Source organism: Tursiops truncatus, chromosome X (genome assembly GCF_011762595.2).
Source record: "Tursiops truncatus isolate mTurTru1 chromosome X, mTurTru1.mat.Y, whole genome shotgun sequence".
NCBI lineage: Eukaryota > Metazoa > Chordata > Mammalia > Artiodactyla > Delphinidae > Tursiops > Tursiops truncatus.
The window spans coordinates 96,078,904-96,104,376 of NC_047055.1; the positions used below are offsets into that span (position 1 = coordinate 96,078,904).

The 25,473-nt window shown below is 39.0% G+C and overlaps 1 protein-coding gene across 6 annotated transcripts in view; it reads right to left on the reverse strand.

The window, feature by feature from the left end:
* SYTL5 (synaptotagmin like 5) overlaps nt 1-25,473 on the reverse strand; it is a 235,682-nt gene that overhangs the window by 87,928 nt on the left and 122,281 nt on the right. For all 6 annotated transcript variants that reach the window (XM_033849443.2, XM_033849441.2, XM_073799051.1 and 3 more), the window contains exon 3: nt 12,714-12,923. In XM_033849443.2, the coding sequence (XP_033705334.1) occupies nt 12,714-12,923 (210 nt within the window). The remainder of the gene's footprint in view (nt 1-12,713; nt 12,924-25,473) is intronic.

Here is a 25,473-nt window from a genome sequence, read left to right on the forward strand (position 1 = left end):
AAATGATAATATCTAAATTGTTGAATTGAAAATAAGGTACGTCTAAAACATAGGTCAAAAAGTATATACAAGCCAGGCTGATGATATTTGGAGTTTAAGAATACCAAGTTCCTTTTACTGATTAGAAGAAGGCTATAACTAATGATTTATAAAATTAAATATGAATGTTGTGATTTCCAGGGTAACCACTAAAAATAAAAATTCATATAATATCTATACTAGTAGAGAGGATAAAATGGAATGAGAAAAATATAGTACTTCAATCAATCTACAGATAATATAAATAAAAGCAAATATTACAGTAATTGCAATAGAAACAAATGCAAATATTGTGATTACAATGAATATAAGTAGACTAAACTCTATAGTTTAAGAAAAAATATTGTCAAATTAAACTTTAACAATTATATATCATATATGCATAGCAGGTATATGTAGACATTATACATACAGCATATATGTATAGCAAATATTTAAATACATATAACATATAATTTAAAATAGCAGATACGCTATATAGTCTCATCTTAAGCATATGGACACAGGAAGGTTGAAAGGCAAATGGTAAAAAAATATATACCACGTAAATATTAACCAAAAGAAACTTGATATCGTTGTATGAATAGCAGACAAAATAGACCTTAAGGCAAAAGCATTTCTAGAGATGAAGGGGGTCATAAAAAAACACCTTCAAATCAGTAAAGACTAACAGCCTAATAGAAAATTTGGCAACATATAAATAGTCATATCACAGAAGAGGAACCCAAAACAGCCAATAAACCTATGAAAAGATGCTCAACCTCATTAGTAATCAGAAAAATTCAAATTAAAATCATAATAAGATATCCATTTATATCTACCAGTTGGACAACAATTAAAATTCTTCATGATGCCAAGTGTTGGTAAGATTGTAAAGGAAACTTTTATACAATGTTTGTGGAGTTTAAATTGGTACAACGATTATAAAAAACAACTTATCATCTTATAAGGCTGAAAATGCTCATACCATTTGCCGTACAATTTCATTCCTAGGTGCACTCCTTACCGGAGTCTTCTCAAACATTTTTGGCAGAGGTCACAGTAAGAAACACAGCTGGTTGCCAGAGGGGAGGGGGCGAGGGGATGAGTGAATTAGGTGAGGGAGATTTAGAGGGTACAAACTTCCAACTACAAAATAAATGACTCAAGGGGATGAAATGTCCAGCATGGGGAATATAGTCAATAATAATGTAATATCTTCATATGGTGACAGATGTAAACTAGACTTATGTTGTGCACCAGGAACTAACATAGTGTTGGAGGTCAATTATACTTCAAAAAAAACCCCAAACACATAGAAAAAGAGAACAGAATTATGGTTATCGGAGGTGGGGATGGGGGAAAGGGGAATTGGAAAGAAAAAAGTATGTTTTATACCACAATCCAGAAAAAAACTACACACACACACACATACACACACACACACACACACACGTATATATATACTTACATACATATAATTTTATATATGCTGACATTTTCTGTTTCCTTTTTTTCTCAAATGCTGGTCATGACCCACCAATAGGTCATAACTCACAGTTTAAAAACCTTACCCAAGGAAACTCTTGTACATGTTTGTTAGGCCATATGTATAAGAATGTCATAGCAGCATTTTTTTGTAACATTATAAACTAAAACAACAAAAATCTGCATCAGCAAGAAAACAGATACATTATAGAATGATACAACAGTGAAGATGAATGGAATGGTATTCACATAAACATGGATAGATTTCACAAAAAAAACGTTGAGCCAAAAGAGTCACAAATCTTTTGCACAGCAAAGGAAACCATAAACAAGACCAGAGGACAACCCTGAGAATGGGAGAAGATATTTGCAAATGAAGCAACTGACAAAGGATTAATCTCCAAAATTTACAAGCAGCTCACACAGCTCAATAACAAAAAAACAAACAACCCAATCCAAAAATGGGCAGAAGACCTAAATAGACATTTCTCCAAAGAAGACATACAAATGGCCAACAAACACATGAAAGAATGCTCGACATCATTAATCATTAGAGAAATGCAAATCAAAGCTACAATGAGATATCATCTCACACCAGTCAGAATGGCCATCATCAAAAAATCTAGAAACAATAAATGCTGGAGAGGGTGTGGACAAAAGGGAGCACTCTTGCACTGTTGGTGGAAATGTAAATTGATACAGCCACTATGGAGAACAGTATGGAGGTTCCTTAAAAAACTACAAACAGAACTACCATACGACCCAGCAATCCCACTACTGGGCATATACCCTGAGAAAACCGTAATTCAAAAAGAGTAATGTACCACAATGTTCATTGCAGCTCTATTTACAATAGCCAGGACATGGAAGCAACCTAAGTGTTCATCAACAGATGAATGGATAAAGAAGATGTGGCACATATATACAATGGAATATTACTCAGCCATAAAAAGAAACGAAATTGAGTTATCTGTAGTGAGGTGGATGAACCTAGAGTCTGTCATATAGAGTGAAGTAAGTCAGAAAGAGAAAAACAAATACCGTATGCTAACACATATATATAGAATCTAAGAAAAAAAAAGGTCATGAAGAACCTAGGGGTAAGACGGGAAGAAAGACACAGACCTACTAGAGAATGGACTTGAGGATATGGAGAGGGGGAAGGGTAAGCTGGGACAAAGTGAGAGAGTGGCATGGACATATACACACTACCAAACGTAAAATAGATAGCTAGGGGGAAGCAGCCGCATAGCACAGGGAGATCAGCTCGGTGCTTTGTGACCACCTAGAGGGGTGGGATAGGGAGGGTGGGAGGGAGGGAGATGCAAGAGGGAGGAGATATGGTAACATATGTATAACTGATTCACTTTGTTATAAAGCAGAAACTAACACACCATTGTAAAGCAATTATACTCCAATAAAGATGTTAAAAAAAAAGAATACACAGTATGATTTCCATTTCTATAGAATTCAAAAATGAGAAAATATATTACTTAGGGATATATCCAAGTAGACAGTAAAACCATAAAGTAAAGCAAGGGAATAAAAAATGCAAAACAAGAATGCTCTCATTCTTAAACTGGGTACTGAATACAGACACTCCTTTATTATTGTCTAAACAGTACATGCAGAGTGTCTTGATATGTATGACACTTCCATATTAAAAAAAAGTCCCTCTAGTTTATGTAGGTATTAAGATACTAAACCACAGTGAACAGAGCATTCTAAAAACAGGGGAGGGCTCTTGTATATGATTAATAAGTGACTGAAAATAGCATGTCAAGGCACTCAAAACAGCTTCTTACCACCCCCAAAATCTGTGGGTCAGTGTGGGGTTACTCTGATGTGAATCTTTCCCTTGTAACTAGATTATAGAAATTTGTTAAACTAGGATTGATTTTGAAATGACTATGTGGCAACTGCCAATACCCATGAGACCAAAAGATCGCCAAGAACAAGTTGAACAAGTTGAGGTTTTTGTTCATTGCAATGAAGGAAAACACATGCCACGAAGAACCACAGGAAGTCTCAGTAAGAGGGCGTTTGAAAGGATTTAATATAGAATTTTGGGTTATGGTAGGTAATTATCGGGAGAGTTCAAGGCAACAGGGATTTGCTCTAGATTAGGTGATGTCAGGAAGTGGGGACAACGCTATGGCTGGTATCTTAAGTTTTACCAAGAAGATGGGCCAACTAGAAGGCTAAAGCTGTAATTGGTAAGGAGGTAGCAGGAGATTCACATTAGCCAAGAGAGGGGGATGTCTGATACTTTGTGGCTTGACCAGTCACCTTGTTTTGGTCTATGCTTAGACAAGATCATGAAGTATTCTTATTTTCTCTCACTTCATCCTGGTTGCAGAGTGATCGTGTGGGAGGCTGGTGCTCTGAGGTCGTTTATGTCCACCAGGAGAACGCCACAGCCTGCCTGTGAGCGCCAGATCAGCTCCCAACAACATCAAGGCCCACATGTAAATGTTACATCAGTTTCCGGATGTCAGGAGCTGTATTTCTCTTCCTCATAACAAAGCACTGTATATTTCCTCCTGCACTCTCTGTGTGTATCTTCCAACCATTGGTACTATCCTCTTTTAAGTTACTGAAACTAATATTTTGTCTATTTCAGTTATATTTCATCTGTTGGCAGTAATCACTACAAATTCATCAAAAACACAACCACCAGGTTCCTCCTTTAAAATTACAAAGACTTTCACAAGGTCATACAGCAGCATGAAATGTCACCACATGGCACGAATATATATAAGATCAGCTCATCAATATCATATTAGAACTATTTCATTTGGGGGATCTCTGTCATGTCACTTTTATCTTAGGGGTCTTTCTGAGTTCAACTGAGGTGCTAATTAGGAAAAATGATCGTTATGACTGTCTTTGTGTTGCATGGCAACTGCCTCAGCTAACATAATCATGTAGAATTTTGTAGGTCTCATTAAGATAGCAACATGAACTAACTGGCTGTGTCGGGGATCCCCTTCATTCTATTTCTATAGAGTTACTTTTAAAACTAGACCAACAGCAACCAACTTGTTAAAACCAGAAGGGGTTGGAGAAAATGTCAAGGGTTGCTCAGCCCACTGTAAGAGGGAGCCTCCCTCTATCCGTCCTTGCTGTAATCGTTTTCAGTGCTACAGCAATAAAATCTCTTTACTTTTATCCAATCCAAGGTAAATGACAATAAAGGTTGTGTTTCCAACTGATTAGAGAATGAGTCACTTTCTGACTCATTTCATCTCTTAGAGGTCACAGGTGGGAATTTCAATTTTATGGTCTATTGAACATGGAGACAGCCCACTGGCACTGCAGCATTCTCTCACAACAAATAAAGGACATTCACTGCCAATAAAATATCATTCACACTTCCTTTTTGAAAACCACTCCATGAACAGCAAATAAAATACTTCCAGCACTGACAGATACTCTCTGAGACCTCGTAGACTCATAGCTGGAATATTGAAGAAATAATGGTCTCTGTTTTCAGCTTTAAAAAATGAGGAGGGATTTTGTTTATATCAAGTTAAACACTCATCGTGTAAATTTCCAGCTGTCACAGATGCTAACAACTATTAATTGTTGTTGTCAATGAGGTGTAAGAACCAATGAGAGCTCTGTTTCTTCCTCTACTTTGAGACAATAATGTAATAAACTCATCTTCCTCCTTAGACTCTGAAACCACTGAGTGTAGTCCATGTTTTATTCATCTTTGTATCCTTATCCCCTAGTATACCAATAGGTTATCAATAAATGTTGTAGGACGGATGGATGGATGGGTCAAAGGATAGATCAATTGGATAAGTGGAGAGTTGGGTTTATTAAGTTATTGTTATACCAATAAAAGAAGTACAAGTGAGTCAGAAGTTCTGTATTGATGCATTAACATCTCCTAAGGAGGACATGGAACCTTCAATTTGTTATTATTTACTCTTACACCCTTCTGACAACAACTTGTCTTATACCTTTCAGTGACAGCTGGAAATTTGCTCTGTTCAGAAGGCGAATGTATTTGGCACGTCTCTCATGTGTATGAGTGTGTGTGTGTGTGTGTGTGTGTGTGTGTGTGTACGTGTGTGTGTGTGTGTGTACGTGTATTTTAATTCCATTCTCCTGACAGAAGAAAACCACATTTGTTCCATAACTTGCTTAAGCCTGACATGCTTTAAGTGGGACCCTGCCATTTATTCATTCATTCATTTATCCATTCATTTGCTTATTCATCCATCCATCTAATCATTTAACAAATATTGAGTACCTGCTATAGGGATTCTTTTAGGCACTAGAACTACTTCATTGAACATTAGATAAAAAACCCGGCCCTCATGGTTATGAAGCTTATATTCTAGTGGAGGAAGAAAGATAATAAATAAGATAAGTAAAGTATATAGCATATAAATATTAAGAGGAAAAAACACAGCAAGGGGTTATGTTAGTTTGGGTAGGCTAACTTCCATAATGAACAACTTGCAAATTCCACTGACTTAACACATTAAAAGTTTCTCTCTATATATATAACCTAATGTTGATCTGACAAGATTTAGGGGAAATTTTGTGTGAATTAGACCCGCAGTTACCATCCATACTGACTAGCAGATGAGTTGATGGCAAAACTTTCATTAGCAATGCACGAATACACAAGCCCCTTGGGTCTTGTACTGAAAAGAATGTTTCAGTAATTACAACTGGCATTTAGAAATTAAAGACAAAATTACTCTCCCCATACAGAAGCTTGAGGCAACTCCTGATTGATTGAAAGACCCATGAGTCACAGTCCCTAGTTACTGTTGTCTGAGCAAATGAGGGCCCAGGGTATAGGGAAGAGGTAAACAGTAATAGAATAAAAAATGGAAATGATTAAATACTAGGGATCAAATAAAAGAATACTGTATAAGAATTGAAGAAATAGTTACTGAGAAATTCCTTAAGTCCTCAGACCCTGCAACTGGAAGGTCAGTCATTTGTTAAAATCCCATTTCCTTTCTTCACTGCCCTGAAATGGCAAACCACACCTGGGCAGAGTCTGGCGGGAAAAGAGCTGGGTGGAAAAAACAAACAGACAAACTTTGATACTTATTCCATCCAACTCTACTAACACACATTCTATCCTCTTAGTGTTCTTATTTCCACTATTTATAATATATAAAATCAATCAACTCTCTTATCTAATAGGTATATTTTGAGACCCTGTAGGACTCTTCCCTAGGAATAAATGTGATCTGAAAACAGATCCGCTCTCTCAGGGACTCAGGGTCCAAGATGGATAAATACAAAGAAAATCACACCTAGGTGTGGTATAATAACTGTTAAAAATCCAATGGAAAAGGGGAAAATATTAAAAGTAATTGAAGAAAAATATCATTACCTTCAAAGGAGCAACAGTATATTGACATCTGATTTTTTAACAGAAACACTGGAAACCGGAAGCCAACGGAATAATATCTTCAAATTACTGAAAGTTAACAACTTCTAACCAAGAATTGAATAAGCTGGCAAAAACATGTTTGGAACTGAGTGAAATAAAGCCATGCTAAGAAAAACAAAATTTGAGAGTATTTATCACTAGGAGAACTTACACTAAAGGAAATGCTAAAGGTTACCCTTTAGGCAGAGGGAAAATTATGCCAGATAGAAATACAGAGATGTAGTAATAAAGAATATAGAGCAACAAGAAGGGTAACTATGTAGTAAATTTAAGTGAACACTGACTACAAAATAATAATATCTTGTGGGATTAAGTATGTTATAGACTGAATATATCCCCCCCACAATTCAAATGTTGAAACATAACTCCCAATGTGATGGTATTTGGAGGTGGAGCCTTTGGGAGGTGATTGATCCCCTTATAAAAGAGACCCCAGAGAGCTCCCTTGCCCTTTCTGCCATGTGAGGACACAGTAAGACTATAGCTATGAACCAGAAAGCAGACCCTCACCACACAACAAATCTTCAAGAACCCTGATCTTAGACTTCCCAGTCTCCAGGACTACGAAAAATAAATGGCTGCCGTTTAAAAGCCACCCAGTCTATGGTGTTCTGTTACAGCTGCCTGAATGGACTAGGACAAGCTATATATATCTGTAAGTATAAATACATATGTGTGTATATGTGTGTGCACGGATATAGATAGACATACAGCTATTTAAAATATACAATAGCACTAGGAGGGGAGTAAAGGGAATTAAAGAGTCTTAAGGTCCTGCTATTGTCTTGGAAGTACCAAAAGTACTAATTAATATTAGATTTTAACAAGTCAAGAATGTATGTTGTAATCTCTAGAGTAATCTTTAGATGAGTGATAAAAAATGTATAGATATTAGAGGAGATAAATAGAAAAATACTTAGACAACCTAAATGAAGGCAAATAAGTAGAGATAAAAGAACAGAATAGATGGGACAAAGAGAGAATGAGTAAATGAGAGGCAGATTTTAAGTAAAATATGTGAGTTATTTCATTACTACAAATGGAACATATATACTAATTAAATGACAATTGTCAGACTAGATTTAAAACATGTGCATGCAATTATATGCTGCTTACAAGAGACACACGTTAAACATAAGGAAACAGAGAGGTTGAAAGTAAAGAATAAGGAGGATTTACCAAACATACACTAACCAAAGAAAGCTATTGCAGCCATACTAATTGCAAAGTAAACTTCAAGGAAAAAATCATAACTAGAGATAAGGAAAGATTTTTCATAATTATAAAGGTTTCTGTACATGTGTAAAATCTCATAATTCTAAATATTTAAGCACTCAAGACTCTAACTTCAACATATATAAAGCAAATATTATCAAACTAAAAGGAAAAATAGAAAATCCACAATCATTATTGAGAGAGGTTAGTATATATTTCTCTCAATATCAGACAGAATATGTAGATAAAAAAATCAGTAGGGATATGGAAGATTTGGACAACACAGTTAACAAACATCATTAAAAGACATAACTAGGATACTCAAATCAATCCTGCAGAATTCATTTTCTTTCAAGGAAACAGGAAATATTTAACAAAACTGACCCTATTCTGGGCCAAATTTCAAATACTGAAACCACACAGAGTATGTTCTCTGACCACAGTGGAATTAAGCTAGAATTCAGTATCAAAAAGGGATACAGAAAAATCTCTAGGAAATTATAAATTAAGAAAGACAATCATAAATAATTCATAGTTAAAGAAAAAGATGATGATGGAAATTAGCAAATAGAAAGAATGAAATGAATATCATAAAAATAATTGATATGTGTGGGATTCAGCTAAAGCAGTGAAAACAGGGAAATTCATATCCTTAAATGTATATGTCATAAAAGAACAAAGGCTGGAAAATCAAGTATCTAAATACCTGAATCAAAAAATTGTTAATCAAAAATAAATTCAAAGAAAGTAAAACAAAAGAAAGAGCAAGGAAGAAACCAATAAAATTGAAAATATACAATATGGCAAGAAAAAAAGATATAAGAATTAGAAAAGATAGTATAATTGTGCAGAAATAAAATCTGAAAGGCACCACAGAAACTGTTATAATTAAGAAGTGATTTAAAAAGATTTCTGGATACAGATTAGACTACCCAAATCAATTCGTATTTCTACATATCGACAACAATTAGAAAACAAAAATTTTAAAAGCATACTATTTATAATAACATAAAAATCAAATACTTGGAATAAATATAATAATGTATAAGACCAGGAAAACTATAAAATATAACTGAGAGAAATTAAAGGCAAATAAATGAGGGGGCACATAGTGTTTGTCGACTGAGAGACTAAATACTGAAAGACATCAAATCTGTCCAAAAGTATCTACTGATGTAATGCAGCCCCTATAAAAATGCCAGTAGGACTTGTTTTCTGGAAAGCTGATTCTAAAACATATTTGAAAATACCAGAGGCCAATAATACTCAGGGCGTTTTGAACAAAAACAAAAAAGTATGAAGTCTAGTGGATATAAAATTTTATTATAAAGCTACAATAATGAAAATAATGTGTCATTGGCACAATGTTAGGCATAATAGAGTGTTCAGAAATGATACTTGATTTGTGAAGGTTAACACTGTACAGCAGTGAAAAATAATCTTCAGTGAATGGTGCTGGGTCAAGTAGATACCCATATTAAAATATGAAAATGAAGCCCTAACTAACAGCATATACAATCTAGTTGGAACTCATTTTTGTAAGTGTAAAGATAAAAGCTAAAATAATAACAATTACAGAAGATCACATGGGAGAATATTTTCATCATTTGGGAGTTAGAAAAAGTTTTGTTTTGTTTTTTTAAACAGAACACAGAAAAAAATCCCACTAATCTCATATAGGAAAAGATGAACAAATTGAGTTATGAAAACTTAGAGATTTCTATTAATCAATGGCACCAGTAAGAGAAGAAAAAGGCAAATCAGAAGTTGGGGAAAAATATCTCCAACACAAGGAACCAACACTGTTTGTACGCAGGATATATAAAGAACTCCTTCACACTAGTCAATAGAAGACTGACAATCTAATAGAAAAAAAGAGACCTGAACTAGTACTTCACAAAAAAGGATGTTCAGATGGTCAATAAACATATGAAAATATCTTCATTCTCAATAGTAATAAAGAAAAATGCAGAGTAATCTACTGCACACCCAACAAAATTATGAAAATAGAAAAACAAAAAACAGAGTTGGTAAAAATATAAAGTAATCAACTTCCAGGCATTGCTAGTGAGAGGATAACCTGGAACAACCTATAAGTTATAAAACAGTGAAAATAAGTAGACAAATGCAACAAAAATGGATGTCTCACAAACATACTGTTGACCAAAAGTACTTAGAAACAAACACACCCTGTATGAGTCAATTTATATAAAATATAAAAAAGTCAAAGTTAACCTATGGTGTTAGCAGGAGAGTATTTATACCTGGGGAATAAGAAGGGACTAGTGTTTGCGAGGAGGAAGAAGAAAGGTTTCTGGGGTGTTAGTAATGTTCTATTTCTTCACCTGAATGATAGTTACACAGAAATTGTGATGATTTGCAAAGCTGCACACCACTGCTTCTCAACCCCAAGTGACTTTTGCTCTTCAGGGGACATTTGGCAATGTCTGGAGGAACTTTTCATTGTTACCACTAGAAAAGGGCGGAGTACTACTGGTGTCTAACGGGTAGAGGCCAGCGATGCTGCTAAACATCTTATAGTACACAGGACAGCCCCTCCCCCTCCCTCCTCCACAAAGAATCATATTGTCCACAATATCAGTGATGTTGAAACTGAGAAATCCTGTTGTACACTTGTCATTTGTGCCCTTTTGTGTAAGTTAACTCTAGTTTTTTAAAAAAAAAAGCCATGTGCATGTTTTTTATTCATAAACAGAAAGGATGCTAGCCTCTTTCCAAGTTTTCCTCTTTCTATTCATTTGCTTCTTGTTAATTTGATTTGTTGTCCTCTAGTGGTCACTAAGGGTGGAGAGGGACAAATGCTCCTGCAAAATTGTATACAAGCAAAACTATAATTGAGGAAATTCTGTCCATTAATTATTTCCTCTATAACTCATTATTTGACTATACTGGAAGAACCTTTATATCCAACTCTGAAATGCCAAGTAAAGGAAAGCAGAATTGGAGAAAGCATTATCCCACACAGAAACAAATTTTCTAGGAAGAGTCCAGGGTCTAAAAGAGCAACTTCTGCATTACTTACATGAGTCACAGATGTATCATGTTTCTTTTAAGTAGAAAGCAAAGTGCATTATTGATACTTTTCTGTATATGTATATGGAGAAATATCCAAAGTAAATACTTTGATTTCATGGGAAAAACAGGAAGGTACCCAGGATTATTTCTGCATCTTGATTTGCAGATGACTAAACTCAGTTTAGAAAAAGAATACCAATATCAACAAAAGCTACGTTGCAACACATTATGTCAATGATTCCATCAGTGCTCATTCCCCCAGATCTGGTAAATGATGCTTGCCAATGACTAAGAGGCAAGTATGAAGAGGAATTTATGCGAGACAAAGAACTGAAGATGGTTGCTTAGGTAAATCAAAGTAATGTATCCAAAGAAAGAAATGAGATAACGTAAATGGTTCATTTCTTTAGAGCTGCTTATCTCAATGTAGTGTGGAAACATAATATGAACTGCTCAATTTATGATCAATTTTATGAAAAAGTACAGGAGAAATAACATTGGTTAAATAATGCAATCAGTGAACACAGGAGACCTCAATAGAACACAATCGTCCTCATTCAGAGAAGTTGGAAATGAAGGTCACTCACTCTTACTACTAAACTATTCACTTTTCCTCCCAAGATAGCCTCTTAACTCCTATAAGAGAATGAGTTAGTGAGGATAAAAGATAAACCAAACCCAACCAAACCAGGTAAACCTGATGTGATGCCAGCATCCCCGACCTCAACCACAGGAAAGAGAGGTCAACATGGAGTTGCCTGGAGATGAGATTATTACGTGCCATCCAGAGCAGAAGAGATGAAGGGACCTTGGGAGGGAGAAAACGTACCAGTTGATCCAGGGTCAGATTTCTTAAAAGGATGGAGCTTGGCATGCCCAAGGAGTAGTAGAGACCTTATCGTGCTTGGACTCCAGTTCAACTGAACTTAGAAAACAATGACTCTTGATGTGCACCCTGGCTGGCAGACTGAAACCCACAGCCACGACATTCCCGCAGGCTAAACACGGAGGCGAATGATAAAGCTGTCTCCCTTCACCCTTTCTCAAGAACTAGCTTGGGAGGAAATTCAGGGGCTACTTCAGCTGATGTGAAGAGCAGGCTGGATATATGATACTCATCTCGCCAGTCACCCCAAATGTCTAAGAATGTCTCAAGGGCAATTGTCTGTGCCTTCTGAGAAGCCACGTGGAGCCAGGTATGGCTCTAAGAGAGCCAGAGGGTGGTTTTCAGATGCAGCAAGAGACCATGTTCTGTGAGGCTTCCAGTTGTACTGTGTTTTATAGTTTAAAAAAATAAGCATATTGTTCCGTTTTTGTCTGTCTGTCCCTTCCTCTCTCTCTCTGTCTCTCTCTCTCACACACACACCACACCCTGCCAAGGCAGTGCTGAGCCTGTGGCTGGGCTACACTTTTAGTTCTACTCTCTATCCCTACCTTTTAAATACTCTTCTTCCGTCTTGCTTTCCCCCACTCCAAACCCTTCCGTCATCAAAACTGACTTGCCACGCAAAAGCAAGAAACTCACGCGACTTTGGCACAGACGGTGCAGCGCCAGCTTCCATCAAGGCCTGAGACTCGGCACTGGCTGCACACTCTGAGTGAGCAGGCCGGGCACGGGTCTCCGCGGTCGAATATCAAGCCCAGGTTTCTCTGACAGTGAGCACAGACCCTGCCGGTCTCTTGTTGAGTCTTCCCACTTCTACGTTTTGCTTCCAAAAGTTCACTTTTCAGCTTCCTGGAAGAAGAGGAAAAAAATCACTTACAAAATTCCCCAAAAACAAACCAGAGGAGCAGAGCTATCTTCATTTAAGGGGTGTTTTCATTTGCAAGAATATTTGAAAGAATCAAGGAGTTAGAGTCAAATGACTCAAAAAACACAATTTCTCCCTCCAGAATCAATAATCCTTTGATCTCAGTAGTGGAAAAACATAATGTTTCTGTTTTAATTTGACATCTTCCACTAGCACTACTATTTTGCTATTAGTATTTATTTACATTCTACTCTATCTTCTCCAGGATATCCTTGATACCATAACATGGGAATACAACCCCAGTCTACAGGCATGCACAATACCATGTTCTCTCCTTGCCTAGATATATTACGTGAGGCGAGAGTGTGAAATCAAGCTTGGCAACATGGGTACTTTCCTTAAGAGAGCCAATGAAGAGTTTGCTGCAAAGACACTGTCCATCATTTCAGGTCAAAATGCTTCCGCTTAACATAATGAGGGTTTCCAACAACTTCCACTGACCTAGGGGCTCTGCTATTAGATATGCCTTTCTTTGAATAGAGGTTCCATCATGAATTAGTTGTTCAACCTTAAACAATGATTTACCCACTCAACTTCAGTCTCTTCAGTTCTAAATTGGGAGTATTAACATTCTACTGGGACTGTTTTTTTTTTTTTTTGCAGTACGCAGGCCTCTCACTGTTGTGGCCTCTCCCATTGCAGGGCACAGGCTCCGGACGCGCAGGCTCAGCAGCCATGGCTCACGGGTCCAGCCGCTCCACGGCATGTGGGATCTTCCCAGACCGGAGCACGAACCCGTGTCCCCTGCATCGGCAGGCGGACTCTCAACCACTGCGCCACCAGGGAAGCCCAACATTCTACTGGGACTGTTTTTAAGATTAAATGAGAAGATGCTGGACTAGGAGGATGCGGAATTCACATCTCCGCACAACTAGGGCACCTCACAGGCACCAGTTGGGGACCACGGACACCTAAGGGGACAGGAGGAACCCCCTAGCAACCAGGTAGGACGTGGGGAGTGAGGGGTAGTGAGGGGGAGTGAAGGGGGAGGAGAAGTGGAGGCAGGACAAGACCAGCGCCCCTGAGGGGTGGCTGTGGGAGGGGAAGGGATCCCACCCGAAGGGGGAAATTGGGGAACCACTGGAAGGGCAGAGGACCAAAAGGGGGTGTGGCCAGGTTTCCACTGCCCACTTGGGCCCCCAGGAGCCTGCTGAGATCCTCTGCCCACCAAGGCCGCCTCCAGCCACGCAGGTCCTGAGGGAGTGGGAGGGAGGGAAGGGGGAGCAAAAATAAAGGCCGGACCAACAGGACCAACACACCTGAGGGGTGGCTGGGGGAGGGGAGGAGTTCCTACACCCAGCGGGATCCACTCACAGGTTAGGGGTCCAGCGGGGAAGGAGGAGAACAGAAGGGTACGTGGGGTGGGGGGGTTAGTGGAGGAACGGAAGGGAATGCAGCCAGCGCTTTCCCTATCCACTTAGGCACCAGGGAGCCTGTTGGGCTCCGGGGCCTAATTCTCTGCTCTCTGGAGCCTCCCTCCTGCCGTGCAGAGCCCAAGCCCACCCCTACACGCCCACCCAGGGCCCTACTGCTGCACTCGGAGACCCCATCCAACACTGTGCCTAAACCCCACCCACACACCCTCACTCAGGGCCCTACCTCCCAACTCCGGAACGCCACACTCCAGAAGCCCTCCTTTCCACGTGCTGCCTCTCCCCTTCCCTGCAGGTCCTAAGCAGAGGCCCTGCCCCACGCTTGAACTTTGCCCTGCCTAGGCTCCACCCCCAAGGCCTTTTCCGGCTGTGGTCCTGAGCCTGGGCCCTGACCCATGCTCAAACGTCACCCCAGCCACCCCCATGCAGGTCCCGCCCCACCCTAGACCCCACCCCTGCCTAAGTTCCACCTCCCACCTAAACTCCTCCCGCCACAGCCAAGGCTTTTTTTCCCCCGTTTTTCCTCTTTTAGATTAGGGCTCTGTTCTACCTTGCTGATTTCTTTATATTTTTACTTTTTCTAATAAATCTTTTATTTTTCTAATTTTATTTTATTCTTTATACTTTGTTATTGTTCTGCTCCTTTTGGCTTGTTCGCCTTTTTTTGTTTTTTCCTCTTTCTGTTGTGGTTTTATTTTACCTTGTTGCAATTATATTTTAATTTTTCCTGATATATTTTTTATCTTTCTAATTTTATTTTATTTTTTATTCTTTGTTATTGTATTGCTCCTTTTTTCTTTTTTTTTTTTGGCATGCCACATGACTTGCAGGATCTTGGTTCCCAGGCCGGAGGTCAGGCCTGAGCTCCTGTGGTAGGAGCTCCGAGTCCAAACCACTGGACTAGCAGAGAACCTCAGACCCCAGGGAATATTAATCAGAGTGAGGTCTCCCAGAGGTCCTCATCTCAGCACCAAGACCCAGCTCTATACAACTGCCTGCAAACTCCAGTGCTGGACGCCTCAGGCCAAACAACCAGTAAGACAGGAGAACAGCCCCACCCATTAAAAAAAAAAAAGAAACGACAAAAAAATATGTTACAGATGAAGGAGCAAGGTAAAAACCTACAAGACCAGATAAATGAAGATGAAATAGGCAACCCACTTGAAAAAGAATTCAGAGTAATGATAATAAAGATGATCCAAAATCTCAGAAACAGAATGGAGAAAATACAAGAAATGTTTAACAAGGATCTACAAGAACTAAAGAGCAAACAAACAGTGACGAACAACACAATAATTGAAATTAAAAATACTCTAGGAGGAAACAATCGCAGAATAACTGAAGCAGAAGAATGGATAAGTGAACTGGGAGAAAAAATGGTAGAAATAACTGCTGGGAGCAGAATAAATAAGAAAGAATGAAAAGAATTGAAGACAGTCTCAGAGATCACTGGGACAACATTAAACCCACCAACATGCAAATTACAGGGTTCCTAGAAGAAGAAGAGAAAAAGACAGAGTCTGACAAAATATTTGAAGAGATTATAGTTGAAACCGTCCCTAACATGGGAAAGGAAATAGTCAATCAAGTCCAGGAAGCACAGAGAGTCCCATAAAGGTTAATCCAAAGAGAAACACGCCAAGACACACTTTAAACAAGCTATCAAAAATTAAATGCAAAGAAAAAATATTAAAAGCAGCAAGGGAAAAGTAACAAATAACATACAAGGGACTCCCCATTAGGTTAACAGCTGATCTTTCAGCAGAAACTCTGCAAGCCAGAAGGGAGTGGCAGGACATATTTAAAGTGATGAAAGGGAAAAACCTACAACCAAGATTACTCTACCCAGCAAGGATCTCATTCAGATTCGATGGAGAAATCAAAAGCTTTACAGACAAGTAAAAGCTACAATAATTCAGCACCACCAAAACAGCTTTACAACAAATGCTAAAGGAACTTCTCTAAGCGGGATACACAAGAGAAGAAAAAGACCAACAAAAACAAAAGCAAATCAATTAAGAAAATGATAATAGGAACATACATATTGATAATCACCTTGAATGTAAATGGATTAAATGCTCCAACCAAAGGACACAGGTTGAATGGATACGAAAACAAGACCCTTATATATGCTGTCTACAAGAAACCCACTTCAGGCCTAGGGACACATACAGACTGAAAGTGAGGGGATGGGAAAAGATATTCCATGCAAATGGAAATAACAAGAAAGCTGGAGTAGCAATACTTACATCAGATAAAATAGACTTTAAAATAAAGATAGTTACAAGAGATAAGGAAGGACACTAGGACACTACATAATGATCAAGGGTTCAACCCAAGAAGAAAACATAATGATTATAAATATTTATGCACTCAACATAGGAGCACCACAATACATAAGGCAAATGCTAACAGCCATAAAAGGAGAAATCGACAGTAACACAATAGAGGGGTACTTTAACACCCCACTTACACCAACAGACAGATCATCCAGACAGAAAATAAATCAGGAAACACAAGTTTTAAATGACACAACAGACCAGATAGACTTAACTGATATTTTTAGGACATTCCCCCTGAAAGCAGAAGAATATACTTTCTTCTCAAGTGCACACAGAACATTCCCCAGAATAGATCACATCTTGGGTCACAAATCAAGCCTTGGAAAATTTAAGAAAATTGAAATAGTATTGAGCATCTTTTCCGACCACAATGCTATGAGATTAGAAATCAATTACAGGGGAGAAAAACAGAAAAAAAACACAAATACACTGAGAGAAACAGTGCCCTGCTAAATAACCAAGAGATCACTGAAGAAATTAGAGATAATCAAAAAATACCTAAAAACAGGACTTCCCTGGTGGCGCAGTGGTTGAGAGTCCGCCTGCCGATGCAGGGGGTGTCCCGGTCTGGGAAGATCCCACATGCCATGGAGCAGCTAGGCCCGTGAGCCATGGCCGCTGAGCCTGCGCGTCTGGAGCCTGTGCTCCGCAACGGGAGAGGCCACAACAGTGAGAGGCCTGCGTACCGCAAAAAAAGAAAAACAAAAAAGAAACCGAGAAACAACTGACAACAAAAACACGACAATCCAAAACCTATGGGACGGAGCAAAAGAAGTTCTAAGAGGGAAGTTCATAGCAATTCAAGTTCTCCTCAAGAAACAACAAAAATCTCAAATAAACAATCTAATCTTATACCTAAAGGAACTAGAGAAAGACGAACAAACAAAACCCAAAGTTAGTAGAAGAAAAGATATCATAAAGATCAGAGCAGAAATAAATGAATTAAAAACAAAGAAACAACAGCAAGATCAATAAAACTAAAAGCTGGTTCTTTGAGAAGATAAACAAAACTGGTAAACCTTTGGCCAGACTTATCAAGAAAAAAAAGGAGAGGACTCAAATCAATAAAATTAGAAATGAAAAAGAAGAGATTACAACTGACACTGCAGAAATACAAAAGATCATAAGAGACTACTACAAGCAACTATATGCCAATAAAATGGACAACCTGGAAGAAATGGACAAATTCTTGGAAAACTACAACCTTCCAAGATTGAACCAGGAAGAATTAGAAAATATAAACAGACCAACCACAGGTAATGAAATTGAAACTGTAATTAAAAATCTTCCAACAAACAAAAGTCCAGGACCAGATGGCTTCACAGGCAAATTCTATCAAACATTTAGAGAAAAGGTAACATCTATCCTTCCCAAACTCCTGCAAAAAATTGCAGAGGGAGGAACACTCCCAAACTCATTCTACGAGGCCACCATCACCTGGATACCAAAACCAGACAAAGGTATTAAAAACGAAGAAAATTATAGACCAACATCATTGAAGAACATAGGCACAAAATTCCTCAACAAAGTACTAACAAACAGAATCCAACAATACATTAAAAGGATCATATACCATGATCAAGTGGGATTTATCCCAGGGATGCAAGGATTCTTCATTATACACAGAACAATCAGTGTGATACACCATATTAACAAATTAAAGTATAAAAACCATATGATCATCTCAATAGATACAGAAAAAGCTTTTGACAAAATTCAACACCCATTTATAATGAAAACTCTCCAGAAAGGAGGTATACAGGGAACCTACCGCAACATAATGAAAGCCATATATGACAAATCCACAGCAAACATCATTCTCAATGGTAAAAAACTGAAAGCATTTCTTCTAAGATCAGGAACAAGACAAGGATGTCCACTCTCATCAGTATTATTCAACATAGTACTGGAAGTCCTAGCCACAGCAATCAGAGAAGAAAAAGAAATAAAAGGAAAACAAATTGGAAAAGAAGAAGTAAAACTGTCACTGTTTGCCGATGACATGACACTATACACAGAAAATCCTAAAGATGCCACCAGAAAACTACTAGAACTAATCAATGAATTTGGTAAGGGTGCAGGATACAAAATTAATACACAGAAATCTCTTGCATTCCGATACACTAACAATGCAAGATCAAAATGAGAAATCAGGGAAACAATCTCATTTACCATCACAACAAAAAGATTAAAACACCTAGGAATAGACCTACCTAAAGAGGCAAAAGACCTGTACTCAGAAAACTATAAAACACTGATGAAAGAAATCAAAGATAACATAAACAGATGGAGAGACATACAGTGCTCCTGGATTAGAAGAATCAATATTGTGAAAATGACTGTACTACCCAAAACAATCTACAGGTTCAGTGCAATCCATATCAAATTACCAATGGCATATTTCACAGAAGAAGAAATTTTACACTTTGTATAGAAACACAAAAGACCCTGAATAGCCAAAGCAATCTTGAGAAAGAAAACCGGAGCTGGAGGAATCAGGCTTCATGACTTCAGACTATACCAGAAATCTACAGTAATCAAGACAGTATGGTACTGGCGCAAAAACAGAAATATAGATCAATGGAACAGGATAGAAAGCCCAGAGATAAACCCACACACATATGGTCACCTTATCTTTGATAAAGGAGGCAGGAGTGTACAGTGGAGAAAGGACAGCCTCTTCAATAAGTGGTGCTGGGAAAACTGGACAGGTACATGTAAAAGTATGAGATTAGATTACTCCCTAACACCATATACAAAAATAAGCTCAAAATGGATTAAAGACCTAAATGTAAGGCCAGAAACTATCAAACTCTTAGAGGAAAACATAGGCAGAACACTCTATGACATAAATCACAAGATCCTTTTTGACCCACCTCCCAGAGTAAGGGAAATAAAAACAAAAATAAACAAATGGGACCTAATGAAAGATAAAAGCTTTTGCACAGCAAAGGAAACCATAAACAAGATGAAAAGACAACCCTTAGAATGGGAAAAAATATTTGCAAACGAAGCAACTGACAAAGGATTAATCTCCAAAATATACAAGCAGCTCATACGGCTCAATATCACAAAAACAAACAACCCAATCCAAAAATGGGCAGAAGACCTAAATAGACATTTCTCCAAAGAAGATATACAGCTGGCCAACAAATACATGAAAAGATGTTCAACACCACTAATCATTAGAAAAATGCAAATCAAAACTACAATGAGGTATCACCTCACACCAGAGAATGGCCATCACCAAAAAATCTAGAAACAATAAATGCTGGAGAGGGTGTGGAGAAAAGGGAACTTCCTGCACTGTTGGTGGAAATGTGAATTGGTACAGCCACTATGGAGAACAGTATGGAGGTTCCATAAGAAACTAACAATAGAACTACCATATGACCAAGCAATCCCACTACTGGGCATATACCCTTAGAAAACCATAATTCAAAAAGAGTCATGTACCACAATGTTCATTGCAGCTCTATTTACAATAGCCAGGGCATGGAAGCAACCTAAGTGTCCCTTGACATATGAATGGATAAAGAAGATGTGGCACATATATACAACGGAATATTACTCAGCCATAAAAAGGAACAAAATTGACTTATTTGTAGTGAGGTAGATGGACCTAGAATCTGTCATACAGACTGAAGTAAGTCAGAAGGAGAAAAACAAATACCGTATGCTAAAACATATAAAAAGCGGTACTGATGAACCTAGTGGCAGGGCAGGAATAAAGACGCAGATGTAGAGAATGGACTTGAGGGCAAGGGGAAGCTGGGATGAAGTGAGAGAGTGGCATGGACATATATACACTACCAAATGTAAAATAGATAGCTAGTGGGAAGCAGCTGCATAGCACAGGGAGATCAGCTCGGTGCTCTGTGTCCACCTAGAGGGGTGGGACAGGGAGGGTGGGAGGGAGATTCAAGAGGGAGGGGACATGGAGATATATGTATACATATAGCTGATTCACCACAACAATGTAAAGCAAATATACTCCAATAAAGATGTATTAAAAAAAAAAAAAGTACTGTTTCCCAACTGTCATCCCCACAGATTCTGGTATAATCGGTTTGAGATGTGGCCCATGCAATGATTTTTTTTAAAGCTTCCCTATGTATTCTAATGCACTGCCAGATTTGGAAAACACTCCTCTAGAAGAAAGGTTCACTCCCACTTAAATGCTTCACAGACATGCCATTCTTTTGTTATCCAGCTCCATTCCCTCCTTCAATACATTTCCAGAAAAAACCAAAAACAGACAAACAAAAATACCCCCAGACATCCCAGGATCATCACACACATCTCATACCACCTCCTTCTACGCTTGTGGTTCTCTGCTTTGTTATACCCAACTAGATTAGCATCTCCCCAAAGGCAGGAACGATGGCTTTAGTTTCTTATATATACTGCTCAGGACTCAATTCTGTGCTAGATCATAAGATCCTTAAATGTTTACAACTATTACCTCTTTTGGGCCTTCAAAGTAGTTTATGAGATATTATGAGCCTCATGTTAACGATAGTAAGCAGTAGAGATAAAATCAGAAAGCAAGTCTTTGAATTCCTAGCCTAATGAGAGATTCATAAATGGAGAACTTTAAAAGTGAGGTTTCCAAAAACCTATGGTTCTTTGTCTCATTCATTCATCCAGTGAGCATTTATTGAGTGCCTATTGTGTGCTAGGCATTCTGTACTTCAGATACGAAAATGAGTCAAAACAGGACACCTACTAAGGACTCCCAGTATCCTTGATGTCAGTCAAGAAGAGGACAAATGATGCAAGATGATTCATCTGCTGCAACAGGCAGCCATACAGGGCACTCTTAAGTCCTCACTCTAGGATAAACAACAAAGTCCTACTGCATAGCACAGGGAACTATATTCCACATCTTGTGATAAACCATAATGGAAAAGACTATAAAAAAGAATATATATATTTATGTATAACTTAATCACTTTGCTGTACAGTAGAAACTAACACAACACTGCAAATCAGCTGTACTTCAATTTTTAAAAAAAAACTAAAAATATAGTGGCCATATGATCCGGCATTCCCATTCCTGGGCATATATCTGGAAAAGATGAAAACTCTAATTTGAAAAGACACATGCACCCCAATGTCTATAGCAGCATTATTTACAATAGGCAAGACATGGAAGCAACCTAAATATCCCTTGACAGATTAATGGATAAAGAAGATGTGATACACACACGCACACACACACAATGGAATACTACTCAGCCATAAAAAAGAATAATGCCATTGGCAGCAACATGGACGCACCTAGAGATTACCATACTGAGTGAAGTAAGTCAGAAAGACAAATACCATTTGATATCACTTATACATGGAATCTAAAATATGACACAAATGAACTTATTTATGAAACAGAAACAGACTCACAAACATAGAAAACAAACTTATGGTCACCAGAAGGAAAAGAGCCTGGGGGAGGGATAAATTAGGAGTTTGATGTTAGCATATAGAAACTATTGTACTATATATAAAATAGATAAACAATAAGGTCCTACTGTATAGCACAGGGAACTATATTCAATATCCTGTAATAAACCATAATAGAAAAGAAAAAAAGAGTCCTCACTCTCTTGTCCAACTGAACACAAATGACCAGAACCCACAACACATGCTTTTCTAATCCCTTATTCAGAGCTTACAAAGCATCTTTATGTCCTTTTTTCATGAGCAACTGGCTCCTGAAATTGAGTGTAAGAAAAGTTCCACACAATTTACTTTTGAAAACCTGTAAAGGCTACAAGTTTTAAAATAACAGGATGAGTTCTCATTTGAAGATTGCAGTTGTATTATTTGGAAGAGCATAACAGACCTTTAAACACCTCAGGGCACAGGAGAAATAAAACACTGCCTAGTCAAAACACTGCCTAGGGCTTCCCTGGTGGCGCAGTGGTTGGGAGTCTGCCTGCCGATGCAGGGGACGCGGGTTCGTGCCCCTGTCCGGGAGGATCCCACATGCCGCGGAGCGGCTGGGCCCGTGGGCCATGGCCACTGGGCCTGCGCGTCCGGAGCCTGTGCTCCGCAACGGGAGAGGCCGCAACGGTGAGAGGCCCGCGTACTGTAACAGACCTTTAAACACCTCAGGGCACAGGAGAAATAAAACACTGCCTGTAACAATTCATGCAACAATGATAACGCAACACCGTGATCAAAATGAGTAAAACAAAGAACGATCCTAGACTGAGTCCTATCCCAGTAGGCTGGTGGGCCAAAGAATAAGAAACTGAGAACAGGAGGTATTGCAGGATACTCCAAGAGACTAATTCTCTTCCGGAAATAAATTCTATGATCAGGTGCCTGAAGTTTAACCACTTAGCAGCTCCTTAACTACAGTGGGCGAGACCACTGGGAGAAATTATGGCCATAAAGTCAAACATTTATATTGCATCTTTCTTTGTGTTCTATCCACAGGACTTTATTTAGCAATTGGGTTTCACTGAGCTCCCAGTTCTAGAGTCTGAAAAGACTTGGGACTCTGTATAAATCAGGCCACAGGGAAGCAAGAACTTCAAGGTCCAAACACACCAATTGGGAATTCCTAAGGCAATTGGTGTTAATTGTCCCACATATCCTGAGAGCTAACTCTGAGACTATGGAAAAAGCTGGGGAGAATTCCATAGGCCGGCATCAAATATTAAGCACGTCGACTCAAGAAAATGCGTAACCTAAAAGTTGAGAATTGTTTTATTTGGCAGACTTTCTGAGGATTTAAGCCCAGGAGGCAGCCTCTCAGATAGCTCTGAGGGGCTGCTCAGAAGAGGGAAAGGAGGACTCAGGAAATATAGAAGTTTTGCAAAACACAAAAAAACAAACACACAAACAAAAAACAGGTAGTCGGAACATCAAAAGATAACCGTTAAGTAAAGTAAACCAACCAAACATCTCAAGTTAATGAATTTAGCGGTTTTCTATGTATGGGAAGATGCAAGAGTCCGGGCTCGTTGAAATCATTCCTTTGATATGCACCTTAGCTACGTAGGGCCAGTATCCAGTTCTTTCCCATCCTGAGTCCCAGCTTACTGGTTTTTCAAATCTCTGAGAAATTGACCTAATTCAATCATATCTAGGATAATTTCACCTTAAATGGACACAACGATTTTCAGACGCTCAAGAAGAAGAGAAAGGATAATGGGAGGGTAACTGCAGCCAGGAAAAGAAAGTGTGCAATTGGAGAATAAGTACCAAGGAGAAAGGGAAGTACAGGGAGCTAGGAGAGAGGAACAGGATGGAAGATGTCTCTTTCCTCTGCTTTACTAGCCCCCACTCACAAAGCAAGGTGGACCTCATTTGGTTCCTGCATTGCTGGTCCAGTCTCAGGAAGGTATCTGAGAAAGGTGAGTTTCTGGGCTGTAAGTATTACGGGAAACACTGACTGAAACCGCCCACCCTGGCCAGGCACCACAGTAACCATCTGCATGAGTTATTTTACAACAGGAGATCCTGGTAAGGAATACAGAACAAGCCACCACCAACCGGAAGAATTCGGGAAAGGTCAAAAGGAGACGAAAGGAGACGCCAGTCCATATGTCCTACCAACCTCCCAGAATCCTCCTTGCTGGAATTCATCTTGGCTGAGGGATGTGTGCACCACCAGCAAGGACCCTGAGTCAGAATGATTGGCCAAAGACAACCCGGAAACTAACCCCATCACCATAAAACCCGAGACTGTGAGCCACGTGGCAGAGCAGTTCTCCTGGGTTCCCTTACCCTGCTGCTCTCCACCCAGGCGCCCCTTCCCAATAAAGTCTCTTGCTTTGTCAGCACGTGTGTCTCCTCGGACAATTCTTTTCCGAGTGTTAGACAAGAGCCTACTCTCGGGCCCCGGAAGGGGTCCCCCTTCCTGCAACGTAAGCACAGTATCTGTTCATCTCTCTCATCCACATAAGCTAGAAATGCTTCTGGTTCCAAGTAACAGGCTTAAAAAATTGGTTTCATTTCTTCCCCCCACATACAAGAAATCCAGAATTAGGTAGTTGCTTGTATTAGCTCAGCTGCAAAATCAGGTCATTAAGAATTCATTTCATTCTGATGGTCCCCTATCTTCAAGGTATGGCTCATCATTCTTACGTAAAATGGCCAGGCATCTTCAGCAGAGCATCCAAGTTTAAGGCAGGAAGAATAGGGAGGGCGTGTCAGTTACACCTGTATCTTAATAGAAAAGCAAAAATTGATTCAGAATTCCTTCCATCAAGAAGGACTTCCCTAATGAAGTCCTCCTTAGGTTCCCTTGACCAGACACTGTCACAGCATCACCATTAGCTGCAAGGGAGGCTGGGAAAGTGGAACAACTTGGGACTGCAGATCCCTGCCCTCCTGACATTAGATGTGGTAACGTGACTCACACTGGTCCATGAAATGTGATATGTGACTCCAGGTAAAAGCTATAAGAGCAAGTGCATGGTTTATCACAAACCCTCTTCTTTGCATGAAGAATGGCAATGTCCCAAATAGTGTGTACCCTGTAAGTTTGAGTCCTGGTCTGAGGATGCCATGAAAGAGAGTCCCTAGCCATCTTGTTATGGACATGGAGCATGAGATACAAATAAAGCTTCATTGTTATAAGGCACTAAGAATCTGGGGCTGTTCTTACAGCATCATTTAGCGTGCCCTGACTCATAAATGTATAGCCTAGTTCTTCATCTAGCTGGCTTCGATGTATTCTTTTATTTCAGCTTTACTGCTGTTCCCCCAGAGTGGCTTTCTCTGATTACCAAATCTACCACAGA